This window comes from Lagopus muta, chromosome 1 (genome assembly GCF_023343835.1).
Source record: "Lagopus muta isolate bLagMut1 chromosome 1, bLagMut1 primary, whole genome shotgun sequence".
Taxonomy (NCBI): domain Eukaryota; kingdom Metazoa; phylum Chordata; class Aves; order Galliformes; family Phasianidae; genus Lagopus; species Lagopus muta.
In genome coordinates this window covers 42110213-42129096 of record NC_064433.1, presented here as the reverse complement: position 1 = coordinate 42129096, position 18884 = coordinate 42110213, and the positions used below count along the sequence as shown (strand labels likewise).

Below are 18884 nucleotides of genomic sequence, written 5' to 3'. Positions count from 1 at the left end.
CAGCGGTAGCTGTTTGTTTCAGTGCATGCTCCTGCCCACTCATCGTTCGTTATTCATTGTCTTAATCTGTTCTCCTTAATTTTCTTAACTTTCCTGAGTGCTGAGTTCAGGTGGAAAAGTGTGCCTAACTCCTAGAGCCCTTTAAATGTCTTTCCTCTGTTAAAGCTCTTGCTTTTGCTGCCCACATTGAGCCTAGCCAGCACTTTCGAGCAAAATCATCGCAACCCAGGACAGGATGAGAATGGAGGGGTTAATTGGTAACACAGGTATAAGCTGTTCTCTCTGCTTTAGCTGTGGCAGTGGACATCATGGGAGCAAGAGAAAGCAATTAACATAAACAACATCAGCAGTCAGCGCCTTAGATCGCACTGACAGGAAGAAGCAAGTGTCTCAGTCCAAAGAGAGATACGGTAAGAAAAACATTGTGTACAAGGATTTTAGGGATAAGATTTGTATTTGGTATATCAAAGATTTGTTTTGAAGACCACAGCTTCTGCAGTGAGAAGTTGGGTATCATTTAAACTATGCCAAATGGGTCCGTTCCTTTTTACGTCAAACTTTTTGAAAGAAGAAACTTTGCAAGAAGAAATTTTGAAAGGAGCATACAATAAACTCTTGGAAAAGGTTCAATTTTTCATGCTTAATTCAGTGAAAATAGGGAAGATGTCCAAGCCTGAAACGCTATGTGATGTTATCTGATGATGTCACAGGATCTAGAGCAGTGGAAACCGTGGAAACGTAACATTCTAGCCACCATATTTGACAGTTAGCAAACCTGGCTCCTTAGCTCTGCTGTACTTAGTTTTAGCTACACTGTCAGTTGGAGTTTTGTTTCAAAACAGAAGCAGAGTTGAATTTCTGAAAACTCAATTTTTAAAGAAAACTACTGTTTTCAGGATAAAATTAAGATTTCCCTGTACAGGGATAGCTTTTATGTCTTAATGTATGCTCTGCCTGAATAAAACGAGTAGAGTAGATGCATAAGAAGTGAAAATGGCTGAAGGTGGGAATAACTGCTACTTTTATTCTCCATACGCACAGGTAAATGCAATAGATTTTGGAGTGGTCAGCATCCTTGAATTCTTTGATACATGCATATTTAGATGGGGATTTATTACCTAACGTTAGAAGTTGCTATGTCTTTATCATGGCAGTATGTGTAAATCAATTGTCTAATTTTTCAGAAGTGAGAAGGGCGAATTGTCCTAATTATTCCTGTGACTAGGGCTCAGATACTCAGGAAGCAAAGAAGTTTAAAATTCCTCTTAAAAATCACTCATCACTCATCTCTCTTTATCTGTCAATGTTATATTAAATGAGTAGACCATGTTTATAGTTTCCACTTACACTGACTACCTGAATTTCTTTAAAGCCTGTTATAGAAACTGAAGCCATTCATAATGAGTTTTGTCCTTTAAAGAAATATTTACTTTCCAACTGGTAAAAATCCAGGGCTAGACACAGAGTTCCTGGTTATTGTATCTATTTGAGCATTAGCGTTTTAGGTATTAATGCTTTGGAGGCAGGCTTTGGCTCCAAATCCCAGCATGTCTCAGTGCATGAACCAGCTGTATTGACGGAATTCCAAAAGCAATGTGGTGTTGAGATGCTGCTCCTTGATTCTGCCCCTTCAGCTGCTAATGTTTGTAGCTGAGTGAAACTTATTTCCCCAAAGCAGATGGGAATATTCCAGTTTACTTTGGGGAGAATTCAGGCAATTTAAAGTTTTTGTTTTCCTTAAAAAAATAAATAGACAAACTCTTTAAGAAATAGCTGGTCATCTGCTGTTTGCAACTCTCAGCTGGCATATAGTTCATATCCCAAATATAAACTTGATTTTCCCATCTTCAGAGTGTTGTTCTTGAGCGCATGCCTATTTGTAATTATGTTTCCTTGAGACGTGCTGGAGAATGATAGCTCAGGTTATAGGGAAAAGTGAATTGTATGATCAGAGACAATGCTAGAATCAAAATAATAAGGAGGAGAATAGAATTTTGACTAAAGAAAGGGACTTTCATTGGAAATGTGCTAATTATGCACTATGTACACAGACATAATCTGGAAAAATCTTAATCAGTATAATCCCAGCCTTGTGATTGTATGTAGAAGTGAAGCAGCAATAATTAAATAACTAAATGAAACAATGTCAATAATTTCTTTTTCCCATTAAGCTTCTGTGTGTCATATGAAAAAACAACTGGCAGATGGCATAAGCACTGTAATGATAGTAGTAGACTCAGAACATCAAATCCTGAACATTTTTGGTAACTTGTAAATATTTTTCATTATAGTATTTTTATTCTTGGCTGCTCTGTGGTCTCTCCCATTAATTAAAAGAAGTTTTATTGGAGGAGACTCTCACTTAAAACAGCCACTAATACATTGTACATAGGAATTTAGTATGTCTAAGCCTCAGAATCCTTCTCCTCATTAGGATTTCTAGTGAAGATTCTGTCACTGTGAAAAACCTCTTAGCTGTGATACCTTGTGTACATCATGTAGAAAAGGGAGATGTTTACACAAAGGTAGAGAAGGGAGCGAGTTCCTTCAAGAACAATTTTAGTCTGAAGTCAAAAGTGGCTTTCTTGTGCCAAAGTGTTTTTGAATAGGAAATTAAACAAAAGAGTTTTATTCCTTTGTTTAGTAATCCATGTCTGATGAGTCTGTACAAGGATTAAAAATTCTTAAATTAGTACATTTTCCATTTTTAAGGCATCTTTATGTTTTTGAGTTTTGTTGTCCTTATTTTTCCACAACTCCATGTCTTTTAAGAGAGTCTATGCATGAGATTTGCACTTATACAGCAGACTTCATTTGAGATAGGTCTGATTATCCCATTCTGTAGAAGAGGAAACTCAGGCACACATAAATTAAATAAATATGGTATACAATAAAAATATTTTTTTTCTTCCCAACATCTCATAAAATGCCTGCAGTGGAGTATGTTGCAGGAGAGTACGTAGACAGATTTACTCTATTCTTATCTGGCAACAGTTCTGTATCATTTGGCTTAAGTACAGATAACTTTAAACATTTTAGCAGACCGCTGTATGGTCCTCCTAAATGTTACTCATCTATTCCTTGCAGTACAGTGTGTGTTAGTCAGTATAGTCCACGTGTATTCTTACATTTACAATGTCTGAAAATGTTTTGTCTCACAGCAAAACTACAACAACATCTTGTGTTTCTGGGAAACGCAGCCATTAGGCTGTGTGAGGATCAGTTGCATCTTCCATCATAGCAAACCTCGTACTATAAATGGACTTTTTCTACCACCTAGTAGCAGTAAGTAAAAGTATTTTCTCAACAATTTGTCTAGTAAAATAAGTAAATATTGGAAAATATCCTTAAACTTCCACTTACATAGTGCATGTTAACATCAAGAAATGCACCACTACAAATAAATCAGGCGTGACTGGCTATCCCATCAAGTTCAAAGTGAATGAAGGAATTGTATTGGTATATGGATGGGTTTCTATATTAATTTATGCAGTGGAATGTTACAAATCTTCATAGCCACTCATTACATGAAAGATAAATTAGGAAATGGCAATTTAGACTGTTTCTGGAGTACAAATTTTACACTAACTTTTCATCTGTGCTGTATTTTTGGAGTGGTAGATGGTAAGTCATCCTTTTTTGCAGTAAATAGAAAATACAATTCAGATTTAGCCTGAAGATTTTGTTTTATAGAAATAATTAATCTTTTAGCTTCTGAATTGATAGGGTCTTTTCAGACCTCACTCTAGAGCATCATTCAGGGACTAAAGTATTAAAATATTTTCCTTCTCCAGAATGTAATAGTTGACACTCAACTGTTTCACAATGAATATCACCAATAGATTGCAGTTGTGTGCAGTACACTTTCTGCACTATCATTTTCATATATTAAGTTCATACATGCAGACAAACCCAGTAATTTTCTAAGAAAGCATCTGAAATTATCCATTTTATCTGAAGAAATGATTAATGTAGTTTATTCCCAACTACTACAGATTAGAGAAAAGAGAAACTAAAAGCAAAGCAAATTAACACCACCTTCCCCTCTATCCACTCTCTTCTACCTCCTCCCCTGAAGCAGCACAAGGGAATGGGGGGTAGGGGATTGCAGTCCATCCTTAATGCTTTGTCTCCGCTGCTCCCTTATGATCACTCTTTGCCCAGCGTGGGGTCACTCCAGTGAGATGCCATCCTTCCTGAACTGATCCCACATGGCCTTCCCACAGGCTGCAGCTCTCCAAGCACTGCTGCAACACGGCTCCATACCCCAGGTTCCACCCTTCAGGCAGTGCCCCACATGGGTCCCCACGGGCAGCAATAGTGATGTTTGTATGAGTTTCCATACTGCTTTTAGTGCAGTTTCCACATCCACAACATCAGCCTCGGACAGCCAGAGCTATTGTAAACTTAAGTACACTTAAACTTACTTAAACTTAAGTAAGGGTATGGTATGAACTAGTCAGGATGCCCAAAGACACTGTGCATGAGGCACCCTTTCTAGGAGTAATGCCCCCAAAATCAGAGTTAGAAAATGGACCTATTTTATTTTACTGGAATATGTGTAACTCCACAGGTTGGGTGCTCACAGTAACACTGCAAGTACTAAAACTATATTTATTTGTTTCAAGACTTAAAAGTCTTGTTAAAGTTTGATTTGGCTTAGTGCTTAACGGTGCTAAATTCTTCAAAATTGATGCCCTGTGGAGCAATACAGACCTGCCTGCTGTTTAACATGCTTAATATATTTCTATAAGACGAGTCCTAGAATCATTGACTTACTTCAACCAAGATATTACTAATCATATATCTCTCTATGTTGTAAACTATCTATGAAGAGACTGGAAGAAAGAAAGTTACTTAGATTTGTCTATCTACGAGCAGGAAGAGATATACAGGCTTTTTAAAACAGCATAGAATGATTAAAATGCTTCTCTTTTCAAAAGACTATAGTCAGCAGAATGCTATCTTTTCCTTCAGAGGAGCTAGCATGCATACATTTTCATTCTTTCTGTGTTTGGAAGGTGCTCTTTTGCCTGACTCTGAAGAAGATAACTTGCTAAAAGGCACAATTAATCTATTTGCAGATACTTTAAATATAATATTTATTTCAAAAGTTTACCTGTTGGTCTGAACCTGGATTTCATATTGCAATTCCCTCCTGAAAAAATCAGTATCACGTTCTTTTCTGCAGATACTGTATTTCAACAGGAAGGCCAAGAAGGAATTTTGAATTCAGCCCATAGTCAAGAGTCGCTCAAAATTCAGGAGGCTTTTTTAAGACCAATTCACCCTCCAGTGATTGTAGACCTCAGCCATGATGAGGACGACGAAGAGGAGGATGAAGAGGAGGATGAAGACAACAAGAATAGTAAACAAGTTTTCTTTTTCTTCTATCAAGGAAGTAGAGTGGATATTTTTCACCTTTTGCAGTGTAGTTCACAACTGATTTATTCTCACAGCCATTAATGCTCTTAGGAAAGAGTTGTTGACAAGTTTTTGAAATTGTTTTCCAACAGAAATGTTAGTCACCAGATGCATGTCTAAACCAGTATTTTCTAACTCCTGTGAAGCATCTAGTTTTGTATTTTATGCAGATATAACTCATATATTCCATTTTTCACCAATTAGAATTTAAAATATTCAGACCTCTGCCAAATACTATAACGTAACGTACAAGTTCTCAGTTTGAGGGTGGTCTGATTAGTTGGAATTTTCTCATTTAGAAACGCATAATATCTTCCTCTTCTCACCAGTAGTATGTGTTGACTGAGGATTTGCTGTGTGTCTTAATGTTAGCCAGCACTGCCACCAGTTAGTACTGAGAAATGTTCAGTAGGGCTTTACAGTAGCAGGTCAGGAAACAATTTATTTTCATGGTGAACAAAATATTTTTGATCTGTACAGCTCCAAGTATTTTCTTTCTTTGGGATTATCTCATGTTATGGGTTACCTATGCTGTAAAAATTGCATATTTAGGAGGTACTTCTTTTTATGGGAAACAGATTTCTGAACAGGAGTTAGGGCTGTACACAATCATCAGTGAAGGTTTCTTTACAAAAGATAGTTGTGTACCTTCAGCTCAAGTCATTTGTTCAATTTGATTTATTAAACTGGCTGAAATCCAGTGGCTGGCCTCACTTTATTACAAAAAAGTTATTAAATCTAGTAGAGAGAGTTCATGCAATATGCTTCACTGGTTTACACACACATATATATATTTCAAAGAACATATATTAAATAAAAAACACTCCACACCTGAATTTAAGCAATTGGATGTGTCTCACTTAAGAGATAAGTCTTATTAATCTTAACTGAGAAAGATAAGGATAAGCTCACTTCACCAGCTGTGCCAGCAGACATTACAGGTTAAGAACACTGGGCAGGGGCTTTGTGGCAAGAAGTCCCAGATGACATATTCATTGGGATTTCCTTGTGAGTAAACAAATGTTTTGCAAATGAATACTGAAAATGATTTTAAATCACTTCAAGTCAACAAAAATTGTCTTTTAATAGGTGCTGTAGCTGATGCTCCATTGCACTTGGGAAAACATAACATTTTAGAATAATCATGACAAAAATGAAATTCATTATGTTATTAGATAATTAAGAAACATGAAGGGTCTTTGTACAGCACGAGAAGATATCTAGTAATCTTTCTAAAATCTGCCTACAGATATTTCTGATTTGTTGGAAAAGACTGCTGAAGACATTGAAGAGGAAAGAGCAATAAAGGAAATGTGCTATAAATCTGGTAATGAAATTAGTGATCCTTTTTTGAACATATAATAAATATACAACTAATAACAAAACTATATAATAATCTAATAATATAATTTAATAATATAATTTATAATATATATTATATATAATGTAATAATATGATTTTTTCCTCTTTTGGGGATATGTTTAGGAGAATATTACAGGATTCATTACCCTCAGGAACACCAGTCAACAGAAATGGTATCTCCATCTCTATCTTTGGAAAATGAACAATTACCAAAGCAAACCATAGAGCATGATTTGTGGAAAGGTAGGTATTTTTATCTTTGTGGGCAAAACTTACCATGTCTCAGGTTAACCTGAGTATCATAGCATTTCCTTAGGAAACTCACATGTTATATACATCAGAGCTTAATTGCACCATACACTGTCAAAATGCGTAATAAAAGAGAAAGAAGAATATAAAGCAAGAAGAAAGAAGAAATTGCTTTGAGCTAATTACTAATTCGTAGATGGAATAGAAGATGGAAGGAAGAGAATGACATTTTCATTTATTATGCTTATACACAGGGAGCTAAAATGTTCTTTCTTTGCCTTTCCAGGTGACAGTAATACAATTCCTACAAAATTTAATAATGTGGAAAGAGAGAGAGAGACTTCAGGAAGGAAAGTATCAGTGCAGTGTATTAGCAGAACACATGATAAATCCTATGAAAATGAAGGTAATTAACATTGGCTTCTCAGTACTGAACATCATCTAGTAAAGAGAGCTGCCATAAATCATTATGCCTGCAATAAACTTCACTTCTTAAATATAAAATAATAATTGAAATACATAGCTTTTTTTCTTATTACTCATGTTATGTGCACTCCTCCTAATATTACACCATTAATTGTAAAGATTGTAAATACCATTTATGATTCCATTTGTTTTAAGATTATAGTAAATATAAAAAGCCTTCATGCTGATTACATTTGACTTTTTCCCTTTTATTTTGGACAAAGAAGCGGCTTGTGAAGTTAACAAAGTAAGTGTAGGAATGACTACAAGAGACATTACTTTCAGGGCAATCTGTGTATGTTTACTTACCAGTATTTGCTCCTTTTTCTTCATAAATATTAAATACTGGTACAAATAATAAGAATTACTGTATTATTCCTTTTTCTCCTCTTAGTTTGTCAGTGCAAAATAATTCATTATCATGGTAGGTATGCTTGGTCTAGCTTTGAGCAAAGGGGTGTGCATGTTCTATCTTCAGACAAGTATGAAACAGTATAAATGTATCTTACATATTATCATAAAATCATAGAATGGCCTAGGTTGAAAAGGAGCACGATGATCATCCAGTTTCAACCCCCTGCTGTGTGCAGGGTCACTAACCACTAAACCAGGCTGCCCAGAGCCACATCCAGCCTGGCTGTGAACGCCTCCAGGGGCATCCACTCTCTCTCTCTCTCTCTCTCTCTCTCTCTCTCTCTGCTGGTCATCCCTTTTTTTAATGCAGCTCAGGATATAGTCGGCCTTCCAGGCTGCCAGTTCACACTGCTGGCTGGTGTTCAGCTTCTCATCCACCTATTTCTTTTACTATGACTTATGTCATGTGTAGTACATGTCTTTCTTTTAGGTGATTTTTACTGTCACTAGTAAAAAGCTACCAGTGAGAAGCAATTCTGTAATTAAATTATACCCATGTGTATTTAAAACTTTTAATGTTTATCTTTTTTTTTTTTGGGGGGGGGGGGGGGGGGAAGGGGGAGGGCTTGAGGGGGCCTTAAGGAATTGTCTATTTGGTTTTATTATATTTTGTGCATTTTTTTTTTATTAATTTCAGTGAAAATGTAATTATAAAAACTGTTCACATTTGATTTTTCTGTATGTTCTTTAGTATGCATTATTTTCTTCAGCTTTTCTTCATTTTCTGTAGGAGGTGATTATTTTGCGGCACGGAGAAATAAATATGTTAATGGACAAAGAAGGGAGGCACAACCTTTTGAAAAAACACCAACTGCAAAATATTCAAATATAAAAGGTACTTAATTATTGTATATTTTCTGATTTTTACACGACATTCTATTCTTTACAGTATTACTGAAGATTTTCTGATTCTTAATGGGAAACATTCTGAGACAGAATCAATCAAAGTAATTGTACTGTTGGACTTTGTTATGGTTGAAGTTTGAGCTTCCTGTCTGGATTTTGAGACCTTGAACTGGGCAACTGTGGAAATGTAGCAACTTTTGTTTTTATTTTGTGTGACTATTCTTGCGAAATAGTTAAAGAGCAAAAGAATGTTCTTTACCTATGGAGACCCGTGTATGAAGTGTGAGATTACGTTTTCAACACATCATAGCATTTGTTGGGAAGAAAAGGTGTGCTTTTTGAAAAGTAAATCTGTGCTGTTTAAATCCTTCAGCAACAAACAGCTCTGACCAGGTGAGGAAATACCACTTCAAGGGAGTAAAGAAAAAGAAATGGATTTCTGAGGAGCAAAAAAACTCACCTAATACAGGAACAGGCAAAGGTATTTTTAGAAAACAACTGGCTTATCCATTTCAATAAACTAAACTATTAGGTAATTTAGTACTACCTCGTTCTATTCTTTGTGTTGCACATGGACAACCTATATTTTGAGAGGATTATCTGTACAGAATATTTTTTTAATTTTGTCTTCCAGCCTTCACTTTTCTCTAATATGTCAAATTTTGAGTAACATTACAACATTACTGTATAAATTTGTTTTTCCAATTTTAGGAATTCCCACTTCATACTCAAAAGTTACAACAAATTACCAACGAAATTATCAAAGGAGGGATGATGAAACTGCTTCGTCTATTCATTCTGTGAGACAGACTGAAAGAAACGCTTACATCAATTCTGCAGAACCTCGAAGGTCAGCGTATGTTTTCTATCGTAATACCAGAGTCATAGAGGAACCAAAGTGTAATGGATATACAGGTGAGTTCCTGCTTACACAGAATTCTTAAAATGACTCTTAAAATACCTGACTGTATTCTGCTGCTTTCATGTTTGTCATTGCAGGTGAATATATTTATGCTTTTATATCTAAATAAGAGTACCTATTTAGGTATTAAATGTGGGCAAGAGTAAATTTAATCCGGCATAATTTTCATAATTAAATTGTGGTAATATCCATAGGCAGAGATACAAACATACTTAAACTCTGTGCTGATTCCCACTTATTTTTCCTTTCTTTCTTTTGAAACATAATGTTTAGTAGACCTCATAATATTCCACTTTAATTTGTCGCCCTACTCTAGATATCAATAGTAATAGTAGTAGGAGTTGTTTTCCAGTAGAATTTTAGTTTCCTCTCAAGAAATATTTCTTGTACCACTTCTCCTGGCAGGGGATGAAGGAATGACCTTTTATTTTTTTGTCTTTGTCTTTGCAACTAATATTTCATTTTATGTATGATTTATGATTATTTTTCATTATTTATGATTATTTTTCTTCCAGAATAAACAAAGTCTTGGACCTTATTCAAACATCTGTTACCAATTTAAGTTTGCTCTGAACTTTTGTGATATACATTATTATGTTCTCATGTGGTCTATAGTGACTGGAGGACCAAATTCATTCTCCCTGCTGTTCTTTCAGAGTAATGTTCTCCTTCATCTTTCTGCCATCTGTCTTCTTGATAGTACCTACCATGTCATGAATTTTACAAGAAGCTTAGAGTGGGGTTTAGAATCTCACATTTTACTTTTTGGCTCTTTCAGATGTAATTAATTTCATTTCTTCCACTTATTTTTAACTTTCTGATTCAGCTTCACACAATATAGTAACATAATTTCGGTTTTATTTCCAGTCTTCATCAATATTTTGATAATTGTGGGGTTTTTTGTATGTCACTTCAGTGACAAATAGAGTGATAAATAATTTAAATAATAGCAAAATAATACATTGCCAGTTTTGTTTATCTTTAAGTTGGATCTCCGTTTTTTGGTGCCTTCCTGTCTTTATTTCCAATAAAAGGAACATCCCTTGGCAGATTATTGTTTTTAGATGACAGAATGTAAATGAAATCAATCTCAACATCATTGTTTAGTCTTAGGGACTAACAGTTTGGTGGGTTATTTTGTTTGTTTGTTTGTTTGTTTTAACATTTGTTTTGTTCAAATCTGAAGAGGTTTATATAAGAATAGCAGACTGAATGTTCTTAATGGAAAATATATATGTTACCAAATTTCCAGTCTAGAAAAGGGATAGAGCATTTCAAAGAAATTTTGTCCAGAGTTTTTGTCATACAAAGAACTATCACGATTTTCAGTACCTTTTCTTTGAAGACTACTTGAGCCATTGGGTTTGGAACCAGAAATTCTGATTGACACAAATGAAAGATTTTGTACCCAAACTGAAAACTATGGTACTTAGATGCTGCATGTAAACTGGAAAACAGAATTATTATGTGTTTACTTGTTGGAATTAATTAAATTAACCTGGAATTAAAAGAAAGTAAGGGTATCAGTAAAAAAGTATTTTTAACCAAATTTTATACAGAATGATTATTCATTAACACATTGCACCTAATGCTTTTACAGGCAGAGATAAAAGAGTATGTTGGGTTATGGATTTCTTTATTCTAAAAGCAGTTGACTCTTCTGAAGGATTTTCAATACAGAAACATTGATTCTGAAGAATCTGTGAGCATCGTGGAAATGGTGGAAGCTTACAATTGTTTTAATGTACCAAATGTAAAGTCTATATTTAATAATAGCTTGAATTTCAGGGGAGATGTATGATTCATCTGATCCATCAATTGATACTTCAGTAAATGTTACTTTTAAATCACATAGCAGACTGAGATAATCTTTCCTGAAAATGTGGCTGAAATTAAGAGATCATTTTTTATTTTTCCTTCTGCAGACAAGTATTCTTCAGGATCTTACAATGCACCAACTTGGCGTAAAAGAAATCCACATGCGAAGACATTCTCTAAGTTTAAAACAACCAGTCAGGTAGATTTGTTGTAGGAATATTTGTAATTCAGTGTTTTTGTTCTCCTCATTGAGAAAACGTGTCTCTTAAAATCTTTTAAAACTTCCCCAGCCAAAGATTGCAAGATTGTAAGCAGCACTGAATATTCTGAAAGAATAGTTAGTAGTTTCATTTGTGAACATACAATTTTGTCTATATCTAGCTCATGATTTCTGACTGTCTATAATGTTGCTGATATGAAAACAAAATATATACCTGCTTTTTAAGTGAGGAGATACATGAAGTGAGTTTTGGCTACTAGCGCTGGAGAAAGCAGGAGAGACTGTATATGTGGACAGTCTATTTCTCTCCCTGTTTGAGTGCACGTTAAGTACCAGTAACAGCTGTAAGTGGAATCAAGCTACCTAAAAACTCAGAATATACCCTAAGAACCTTTAATACATTTTACATCTGTCTTGAGCACAGGGATTAGAACTTGTATTTCCTTTCCCCCAAATAATTCTGTACTTCATTCAAGAAAGACATTTCCTTGTTATCTCCCATCTGTTCCCCAGTGGTCTAATAGGGATTTCACTCGGCAACTGCATGGTTAAAAAATGTGGAAGAGCAAAGCAACCTCTCAGTTCTTGAAAGCTTTACCTTGTAGTTTGATAGAAAGTACTTCTCTGAAAATGAGAAGAAATAAGTTGTTGAAGACCTGCTGAACACTGCCCTGTCTTGGACAAATTCTTTCATTTCTGTATGCTATAGAAGATGATCGTTAACATTTTTTTTTTCTGAGCAACCACTTTGGTCCTTGGAATGATTACAAACCAGTTATAGGAGATTAATCTAAAGTGGGTCACAAAAGTGCAATTTTGCAATCTTGTCTTTCAAAGCTGTCCAGGTGGCCTGGTTGTTAGCATTTGGGTGACTTCACTCAGGAGAGTTCAGTGTTAACGCTGTTTAGATTCCAGTCAGAGATGCAACGTTCTCTTTAGGCAACATATAGAAGAAGCAAAGCACTTGAAACCACCTACCTATGTCATCTAGGCTTGCTGCCATGTCTGGCTACTTCATGCAAGTACTACATAGTTCTCAAACATCTGCTTTGAAAGGTTTAGGTGAAAAAAGAATGCAACAGTTTGAAAATAGATTGATTTTATTAGTATGAAATATTTTCTACTGCTTCTATGATTATTGAAAGTTTAATTCTTAAATTTCTCTGTCAGAGCATACAGTTTCACTCAAATTATACACAAAATGCTCAGTATATCTATTTTGACCACAGAACCAAGCAGAAATGGAGATGAAGAAAAAAGGAGAATGATTCATTTGCAGCAGAAAGATATGAAGCCAGTACTTCAACTTTGAAGAAAAAATTTAAGAGGAAAGTCACAACTGGACACAAAAATGATAAAATAAGATGCAGGAAATACACTCTAACATTCAAAAACATTCAAAAAGTATATTAAAAGTATGTTCTGTATGTGCACCTATAAAGATCTTCAGCCTGCTCACAAAATTTAAACTGCTTTGAAAATTTGGCAGTTGAGTTTTTTACAGACTTTGGCTATATACTGGAAGACTGATAGTGAAAGATCCTAAGAAGATCCGGTCTGTTTTGTCAGACAGATGCTTTAATGCATAATTATTAATATGAATAGATTTTATTAGTTGTACTTGGCAGTTTCATAGGACTTTGAATGTAAGCAGCAATACTGATGCATTCTAGAAGATGTCTGTGTTGCTGCGATAACAACCTTGATATTTCACCATTTTTGCAAGAATTAACTGCAATATGTTTCTACACATATTTTAAACAAATGTATTAAAGATTTGAAAAGGACAGAGACTTTAATATTGCTTTCTGAAGAACCAAACTGTCTAGATGTTTGTAATGAACAACAGCTTACTGATATTTCCCTAGAGGACATAAATTTGTTATAACATCTTTTCTTCATTTCAGTGATCGTTGTTGTTGTTCTGTACAATGTATCAATTTGGTTTCTTATCTGTAAATGGAGAGAATGGGGTTTGATCACCTTCATTCTATGCTTAGTTCAGTATGTCAAACATTAAAGGGCAATGTGTGAAAATACATTGACTGCCACACCAGAAGGCAAATGTAAGCAGGAAGAAGAGCCCAAAAGAGGATCTTTAGAAGATAAAGACAAATGCACTCAAAAAGTCAAAATACATTTGAATACTGAAAATTGCATAACTGTGTGCCGTGTAACAGGAAGAGAGTTAAGAAAAAGGGGGCCAGGAAAGGAATTATCTGTTACACATAGAATACTGGTCAGTAGCCAATGGATGTGCCTAGTACTGAATAGTTACAAATATATGAAAATATTTCTTTGTCTCAAACATTTTTCCTTTTTTAAATTTTTTTTTGCATTTACATGACCCTTGGTCATTCTTAGAACATAGTTTTGGGGAGCAAAACTATGTTTTGCTTCAAACCTTTTTGGGGAACGCTGTGGTCCAGTGGCAGCCACAGCTGTGAATATAAAAGCATTTTATTTCCTTGCAACATCATTTTGACTGAACAACTGAAATTATATTGGATGCCTTCTGGGGTGCCTTCTACTTAAAATTACTGTATTGTAATATGAGAAATGTCGTCATACTTTATTGAAAATATCTTGCAAAAACAGGGTAGTGACAAAACTTTTATAGCTTTTAGAAATGTAATTTTAAATAATATGAATGTTAAAAATGCTGTAATTATTGCAGTTGCAATATTTTTTTGCAATTATTGCAACTGCAATAATTAATTATTGCAGTTGAGCACTGCTTTCCTTAACTGAAAATAAGTTGCTTATTTTAGTTGAGATGCTGAAATTGTAAAAGACACGAAACATCTTTTTAAAATCAATTACTAAGCATACTGAAAATGTCTCCCTCTCTCTAATGAAATCCTGGATTTTCAAATTGTACACACAGTGCCTTGCAGCAATGTTTTGTATGTTGTCTGCCTGAGGCATCTTAAAATCTTGATTTGGAGGGCTATTCTGCCCAGATATTTTTTAAAACCTTGAAAAATACTTTTATTCTCATTTTTTCTCTGCTATCTAAATGTAAATCTTACATTTAGTGATTGTTCAATCTCTCTGTAGTTTACAGTATTATATTTAACAAGACAATAAATTGAGCAGGGCTCAATTATTATTCTGGTCTATTCTCTCTCTCTCTTTTTTTTTTTTTCATTTAGTAAAAAAGGATTTCAATATTTAACTTTTGCAATTTCATATTTTTATTTTTTGTTTGGTTTTGAGAATAGCAAAGTTCATACTATACCTTAACAATTTTATTTTCAAGTACAGTTAATACTGTTTGCTTGCTCAGGTGTTAAGACTATTGATTTTCCTTATTGATGTACAAAAAGTGGAATTCTGAGGTGTTATTATAATTAGTAACAATCTGTTTGCCAGAAACTTACCCAAAATTACCAGAAAGAGCAGATGGAGATAGAATTTCTATTCTGCCCAGTGTTTCAGCGTTAGGTAATGACAGAGTAGACATTGCAACATTTTTAGACTTCCCTGGTAAATTCATACTTAATGAAACGTGTTGGGAGTACTGAATGGTGTGGAAAAAACATCATTATGGCTGACATAATTTGGATTTGAAGCAATAACAAAGTGAGCTCTCAGTCTCCAAATTTATCAAACAGTAAATGGGAAGTAACTTGGTTTATTACTGTATGTATTTCCATCCAAATATATATGGTGAAATCTGAGAAATCATTATGACATCTGAAAACATAAATATTCCTCTTGATTCTCTCACTTAATTGTATTTAAACCATTAGAGCAGTGTTCATCTGTGTATTTATTATAGTTCTGAGATAACACAAAAGGAAATGAGTCTTAACCCCGTTTTCTTTTACTGGATGTAGAAACAACCAGTGACCAAAAGACAGACAGGTTAGAGGAGTCTAATGGTGAGCCAGCTGGAGCAGAGACTGTGCTTTAATATATAGCATTGTTACTATAGTATGTTTAAAACACAGTGTTTGTATAAAGTTTGAAATAAATGCATCTAATAAAAATGAATTGTGTATGGGGTTTTATCTATAATATTTACTTTGCCAATAACAGCGCTGTAATTAATTAGATTAAAATAAATTCCACTGAGGTTTGACTGCAGAGAGCTGACAAGCGTAAGAGTGTGCCTTTATGAACTAATCTTTCACATCTAAAGTTATTTGCAGTGATCTGTGTAGCTGAAATCAATAAAACACCTTGCTCTCTTCAGTTTCTACCCCCTACTCCGTAACCAGCACATCCCTGTTCATTGAGAATTGAGTGATCTGCAATGCAGCAAACCTGAGTGGGCGCATGTCTGTGCTTAAAGGAAATTGAGGGCATTCAACTCTTCATGCACTGAGGCCTCAATAGCAGATTTCTGTGTTTTCACACGTATGACAAAACCCCCACACTGACTTAAACTGATAATACTTGAAAATAAGATCTTCTGTAACATGCTAAAGATCAGAGACAGAGGGCTACTAAAGGAGAATTGAACTTGCCATACCATGCATGCTTCAACCTAATCTGCTGCTGAGTTGAAAGGCTCAGGGAAAAGAAATGATCTGTTGCTGTCACTTTATACATGTAAAAATATGCTAATGTTTTTCCAGATGGTACTTCTAAAAGCACATCAGATATGTAGTGTAGGTGAAGCATATTAGACAGTAAACAGATTAACAGCGATGCCATCTGTATTTTATTAAAAGTTTGCAAGGTTTCCAGGCTGAGTCTGCATTCCTGAATAAACTTATGCAGATGAATTAAAACCATTGACTCCCAGGATCTTAGCAGCAGTGATAATAGTAAATAAGCTGTTCATTTATTAATATATCAAAATATGTCTCAAGTCAGCACACACATGAGAATAAAAATGGGTTATTGTAAAATAAGAACAGAGTAAAATTTTCCTTCCTGTAGACACTGCTTAAATAGAAAAAAATTAATAATTTCCTCCTAATGGAGACACCTTTCAACAAAAGCTGCTTTGTACAGCAGCACTTTATGTAAAAATAATTATATATAGAGGCTCTGTAAATTATTTAATTAGAGTTGTAGTCACTAGGGGTCAGTACAGTCCCAGGAATAGGCTCAGACTATGAACACGACTGGACCTTCATTACAGTGAGTTTGATTCCAGCCTTCCAGAGCTCAGCCTCTTTACAGAGTTCTGCAACAGCTTTAACTTACCACTAATGTGCCCCGTAGGTTCATTATGGCCCAGTGGCCAACTCAGGGTACAGCAGCCTGTATTCAAAACAACTAAATACCTGTATTTTTCAACCTTGAAGTGACATGATGTTACTGTACTGTTGCCTTATCTTACACACTTTCCAAGAGGCATTTCTGTTACGTCCCAGACTGGACAGCCATCTCAAGGAAACAGTCTTTCCAAGAAGAAAGTTCTGTTCTGAAATTGAGAATCTACTTTAACCTTTCTAGTCTGGAAACCTTTTAGATATTTTGTGCTCAATATCGATTCCCACTGTTAATATGAACTTTTATTTTTTGTGTTTAAAAGATTTATCCCACCTATTATGGGACAACTGAGGGCATAAAGAGCAATAAGCAAACCCTCTGTGACTACTCAGAGCTGTCCTAATTGACAAGTTATGCTCAAATAAATTCAAGGGGGTAGCAAAGTTTGCCTAGGTTTTGCCTACAGGAACAAAACGCAGTCGTGGATGTAGGAAAAGTAGGAGACAGAAAGTTTCATTGTTAACAGCTGCTTCAAAACTGTCCAAAAGACTTCTGAACTATACACTCTGGGGTGTCCACTTTCAGTCTGATTCAGCATCTAAAACCCTCTGCTGATTCTTCCCAGGCTTCCACCTTCTGCCAGTGCTCCTGGAAGTCCTTATGGCCTGCTGGCATCTCACAGCAGTGCCACAGAACTTTCATAGTGCTGCTTCTTTATCTTAACCTGAACTCTTGGACTTGCTCCAGAAAGTTTTGTTGTTGTTACTACAGAGAAAAGAGAAAAGCATTGGAAGGAAAAGAATTGCATCTGAGTAGTATTAATTTTTGTATTGAGACAGCTGTGATATGGACCACACTTCTAGGTCAGTGAAGGAATATGTGGAAAATGGAGCTTAAACTATAACACCTCCAAGAAATGGAGATTGGTAAAGCTGCAGATGACTGGAAAACTGATAACAAAACCTATTCATTCATTCTCTCTTCAGTGAATATGAAATTGAGGAATCTCAGAAGGAGAAATTAAATGCCTTTGCTTTTCACATACTGTTTTTCTTTCTAGATGAAAATAATGACAGAAGAACACTGTTGTGGTATAGAGGTAGTGAGAGTAAAGCTCTTGTGCTTAAAATACAGAAGTTCTGCTGCTTCTTCTATCTCCAGTTTCTTAAGAAAAAGGTAGTTAGGCAAAAGTAAAGAGCAGAATTTGCAAAATGTTGTGAGATGATAATGTTCCTGTAAACATGGATGCTTTCTTTAGCCCTACGTCTTCTCCTGACGGTCGTGCAGGCAAAGATAAAGTAATAGCAATAAAAAATTAAATAGATGTTCATATAATCTGATGGTAAATATAACACAAAATAACTTCATACAAAAGAATGCCTGTGTGTTCATTTGCATTCCAAAGTGAAATTAATGCTGCAAATGGTTCCAAATCAAGTTTTATCCAAAATGAGGCCAAGACTACAGTTCCTCTTCCTTCCTACTAAAAAAGTCAGTTTTCTTGTCTCAGAGCACGTTTCAGCTCACACTAAACAAAAATTAGATCAAGAAATATGTCAAGCCTGAAATGGAAGTGTACTGCCACAGTCAGTTTGCAATGGATCAAGACACAGGCTGTGGTAGCAGCAATCAGCAAAGAGCATACACACAGGTAAGACTCATAGGGTTATTCCACTCCTGTAGTTGCTAGTGGGCAGATTTTCTGAGCAACAGAATATTTCAGTTATTTAGAAAGTTAATTCCCAATAATTTTGACTCTTCTTTTCAGATTACATGTATAATTCTATGCTTTTTTATTTTTTGTTTATTTATTTTTTCTGACACATTTTGCTCCCCCTGGACAAAAACAGTATCTTCAAAGATTGCTGCTGTTCGTCCGTTGTGAAGGTTTATTAATGAATTTCCACTGTGAGGAAAGAACGTGCTTCTTTCATCTTCACAGCTCCTCCTGCACTGCAGGGGAATCCTGAAGAACAGATTTTGAAGATGAG

General features: G+C 35.1%; 1 protein-coding gene across 1 annotated transcript; it reads left to right on the top strand.

Moving 5' to 3' along the window:
- Window positions 1-993: 993 nt before the first annotated feature.
- C1H12orf50 (chromosome 1 C12orf50 homolog) lies at window positions 994-15698 on the top strand. Its single transcript, XM_048934213.1, has 11 exons — window positions 994-1041; window positions 3162-3285; window positions 5192-5368; window positions 6674-6751; window positions 6911-7030; window positions 7323-7442; window positions 8646-8750; window positions 9135-9242; window positions 9473-9676; window positions 11609-11700; window positions 12951-15698. Exons 1-11 carry the CDS (start codon window positions 994-996, stop codon window positions 12987-12989), a joined length of 1215 nt encoding a protein of 404 aa, XP_048790170.1. The 3' UTR covers window positions 12990-15698.
- Window positions 15699-18884: the final 3186 nt, after the last annotated feature.